Source organism: Porites lutea, chromosome 11 (assembly GCF_958299795.1).
Source record: "Porites lutea chromosome 11, jaPorLute2.1, whole genome shotgun sequence".
Taxonomy (NCBI): Eukaryota; Metazoa; Cnidaria; class Anthozoa; order Scleractinia; family Poritidae; genus Porites; species Porites lutea.
In genome coordinates, this window is record NC_133211.1 from 8865011 (window position 1) to 8869157 (window position 4147).

At 37.4% G+C, this 4147-nt stretch overlaps 1 protein-coding gene across 1 annotated transcript in view; it reads right to left on the minus strand.

Annotated features, from left to right (window-relative positions):
• LOC140952547 (alpha-ketoglutarate-dependent dioxygenase alkB homolog 4-like) overlaps window positions 1-4015 on the minus strand; it is a 4252-nt gene extending 237 nt beyond the window's left edge. Inside the window, exons 1-2 of the mRNA XM_073401973.1 lie at window positions 3660-4015; window positions 1-1850 (exon numbers count right to left, since the gene is read on the minus strand). The exon at window positions 1-1850 is cut by the window's left edge and continues 237 nt beyond it. Coding sequence (XP_073258074.1) covers window positions 1323-1850; window positions 3660-4007 — 876 coding nt within the window. The 5' untranslated portion in view covers window positions 4008-4015 and the 3' untranslated portion in view covers window positions 1-1322. The remainder of the gene's footprint in view (window positions 1851-3659) is intronic.
• Window positions 4016-4147: the final 132 nt, after the last annotated feature.

Genomic DNA, 4147 nt, shown 5'->3' on the forward strand with positions numbered 1-4147 from the left:
CCAATGAAAGTAGCTAGGGGGAAATCGCCAGTTCCCAGCCCTTAATGACAGCCCTGATATGTACATCAAAGTAGTTGATATACTTTATTTGGGGATTCAGTCTGAATGAAGCAGATAGTGGTAATGTATGGGATGGCTTAAAATCTAAGGATGCATTTCTGATTGGGATGATCAGGATCAGTGATCCAAGGTCACTAAGATCATAGAAAATCAAAGGAGCCGACAAATCTAAACTGGGAAATGCTGATTCATCTTTTAATTTGATGTATCTCAATCCAAGTGTTCTCAGACCACTGATCGTGATCTGGATCATCCCAAAGACACGCACCCTAAGACTCAAGACCCTGATTTGAAGACCAAAATGTATGCAGCTAAATGACTTATTGTTTTCAAACTTTGAAAGAAAATGAAGCACACATACACAAAGTTTTAGTGCATTCCTTTGGGATGATCCATATTAGGCTTTATTGCCCAAGATCACTTGGATCATCAGAGCTAGTCACAAAGGAATGTTGCCTTTGTGACTTAAACAAAGACTTTAAAATTTTAATATCAGGTCAAACGTTTTAGAGACCTGCAAACAGCCAGATGGGTAGTGTTTCTTCAAAACATCGTTTTAAAGTGTGCTTTTTTTAAAACAGAAAATGGCCTTTAAGCCATTATTAATTTTGCAGTCTTTTAAATGCTGAGTCCAACATACTCTCATTATATGGGAAGTCTTATTCAATTGTGTTCACAGAATTAAAATTTTGTTTTTAATGTAGAGCTTTTACTGGAAAATAACTAATTGAAATGAAAACATTAAGGGAAGAAAGTATATATTGTAATTTGTTGACTACTGAAGTTGAGATGGTTAACACAACTTCAGTACTCTTCAAATTTCATTGTAACACTAGACAGAAACTGAGGATTGTTCATGTCATGCCTTCTCAACCAACTTGCTTAATTTTTCCCTGTGCCATGCACATCTTTTTTCTTCCCCAATATTGAGATTCTTGTTCATTATTATTTGCAAATGGGTAATACATGAATCAACATTGGGGTGGGCATAACATGACGAGTGCTGCAACAAATGTGAAGAGCATTGTAGTTGTTAAAACAAATTGAAAACTACTGGTATTTAATAACAAATCATTTAACAGCCTTTTCTCTGTTGTGTTCAACATTAGAGCAAGTGAGAATACTTCATATCTCATGGAAAATTCAGTCAAATGACCCACTCTCCTCTTTCAGTGAACAAGTGGAAGGGCATTGGAATAAAATAATATATTTTGTGCTTCTGAACAATACTGTTTAATATTTTTGTAGTGATTCTGGTTGGTTTAACATTCATGATCTTTTATGTTCACTTGAACAGATTTCCCTTGAAACGTTAATGCTCTTTGAATTAATTCTGTTCCAAGGCTAAAACTTTTTCCACCCTCACAAAACTCTTGTGAAAGCTCTCTGAGAGTTATGGCTATTCTCCGTGAAACAATATGCTGTCTTTTTATGGCATGTTTCCACTTGTAGCGAGCTGCACCTTCAACTATGATCAGGGACCTCTTGGGCATTGGAACAGCCACTTCCATATAATGTTCATCATTAGAGAAAGTGAGAATGGTGTCTGATAGAAGGTTTAGTGTAACAAGCCGCTCTCCCCAAACCCAAAAGTCATCGAAGTGAGGATCAATGGAGGATCCTCTTTCTGGAATGTAGTCTAAATTACAAAGTTCCACAGGCTGAAAGTCAGACAATGCTGGCACTTGTATCCACATACGTTCAACCAACGCTTTGCTGAACTCGGGCAGTCCAGTAAAATTATCAAGCTTTAACTTTTTCTTCTTAAAATTCACTTGAGGTCCAAAGTCCTGAAAGTAATGATAAATTACACATAAATGCAATAGATATTTTAATTGAAATACAAACCATAAATGAAAATTTTACTGACACATCTTAAACATAGGATGCTTATTAATTTAGTTACCACAGGTTCTTGGAAGCAGAGAGTAACCTTAATAATCTGTCGTGTGCAGGAATAATCTGGAAATGAATATTATCTGACCGTACTTGCAAACAGAAGGATTTGACCATTTTAAGTTTACATCTCTATTTCAACCCAAGACATAAGAATAGGTGTACATGTACTGGCAAAGCATCTCTCACTCTTTATATCCACTTCTTTATAGGAGGTCTATAAATGCAAAATTCGTCAAAGTCCACGGACTGTGGAGCAGTGGAGATTGGTGGGCTGTAGCTATAACTACATCACTGGAAATTTTTTTGCATTTATTTTTAAAAAGTAATTCTAATCTTTGTGTTATAAGCAAACACACTGTCTTTTCTTTGCTGCATAAGTACATGTAAGTTTTGCAGAAAACTAAAAGAATGATTGCAAAAATTTAACTAAATTTTCTCAAGGAATTTGATACAAATAAACGTTTTTCTGGTTATTTGAGAGGCACTAAATTAAACTTTTTTGCTCTACATAAGCTTGTGCCTATGCATGAGCTAGCCTCACCAATCAAAAAACAAAAAAATCATAAGCTGTGCAGTCCAAGTAGGAGGGAGGGGTGGGGATGGCAACTACCTAACTGTATTCAAACCATAATAAACAAAAATTCTGGCCATTGCAAACCACAAATCCCAAAAAGCAGACAAACTTTACCCAGCTTGTGAACCTGTCTAGTTAATGGACCATTGTAAGGTTGCGCATGAGATTGGGTCAGAGCTTTCTTTAATTACAATCCCAAATCTTGCCCCAATTTTGCTCTAAAATCCTGAATACCAAGCTTAAAATAAGGGAAATCGGGAATCCCGAAAAACCTATTGGTGACCCTCTACTGGGGATGCCAGTGCTTCTATAACTGTTGAAAAGAGCTGAAATCATGTAGATGCTATAGATCTTGTAGATCTTGTAGATCCTGCAGATCCTATAAATCCTGTAGATCCTATAGATACTATAAATCTTGCAGATCCCCTAGATCTTGTTGATCCCATAGATCTTGTAACTCTTACTTGCAGATACTGTACCGTAAACTGCTAGATCTATCGGACCTACGGGATCTTTAAGATCTACAAGATGTACAGTATATATAGGATCCACAGAATATATAGGATCTTCAAGACTTAAGGGATCTTGTAGATCTTATAGATCCTGTAAATCCTATAGACCTTGCAGATCCTTCAGATCCTATACACCCTATACAGGGCTGTCATTAAGTTTTGAAGCAGCCATAACAAATGAAGATTCACCCATAACATTTAAGAAAAATATATAGTGCCACTTTAAGTTTCCACTTTGATCACCCGTAACATCAAGTGAGCTCAGCTGTAAACAGGTGTTGTGGGTTATGGCCCTTAATAACAGCTCTGCTGTAGATCCTATAGATCTTGCAGATCCCATAGATCCTGTAAATCTTGTAGATCCTATAGATCCTGTAGGTGCCATAGATCCTGTAGATCTTACTTGCAGATACCGTAATGTAAACTACAAAATCTATACGATCCACAGGATGTACAAGATCTGCACGGTCTATGAGGTCTATAAGATATAATTGTTATAGGATCTACAGGATGTATACCTAGCTGTATCTCTTAGATGTATGTTTAGGGACACAGCTTCGGGACATGCTTTCATATAAAATGAACTTAAAAAACAAAAATGTTATCAACTTTACCTGTTTGCGTCGCCCAGATTGCGACGGTTTCCAAATCGTCCTGTCGATTTCAGCGACGATCGTTTGTTCCTCAATATCAGTAACAAAGCCAAGAATCACGGAGACCCCCTCCAGTACTACACCTTCCTGTGTTCCGGGTCCCTCGCATTTGCGTTCGCGATGTGTGCACTTTTGACCCACCTGCAATGTGCGCCCGCAGCGGATACAAAACGTATACTGCTGCATTTTTTTACTGCGTTCTTCCTCTAAAGCTTTTATTGATACACACTTGAATTTGTCCTTATGTTCGCAAAGTAAGCACTTGCGAATTCCCGTACAACCGCATTCTGTTTGCACGGCGGCCGCCATATTGGAAAATCAACAACAGCTATATGTAAGACAAGTGTTTCTAACAACTATTGTTATTGGTCGAATTTCATATCATCCAATCAAATGCGCCGTTACAACACAAAATCTCCAAAAACGCGCATGACATTTGTGATACACAC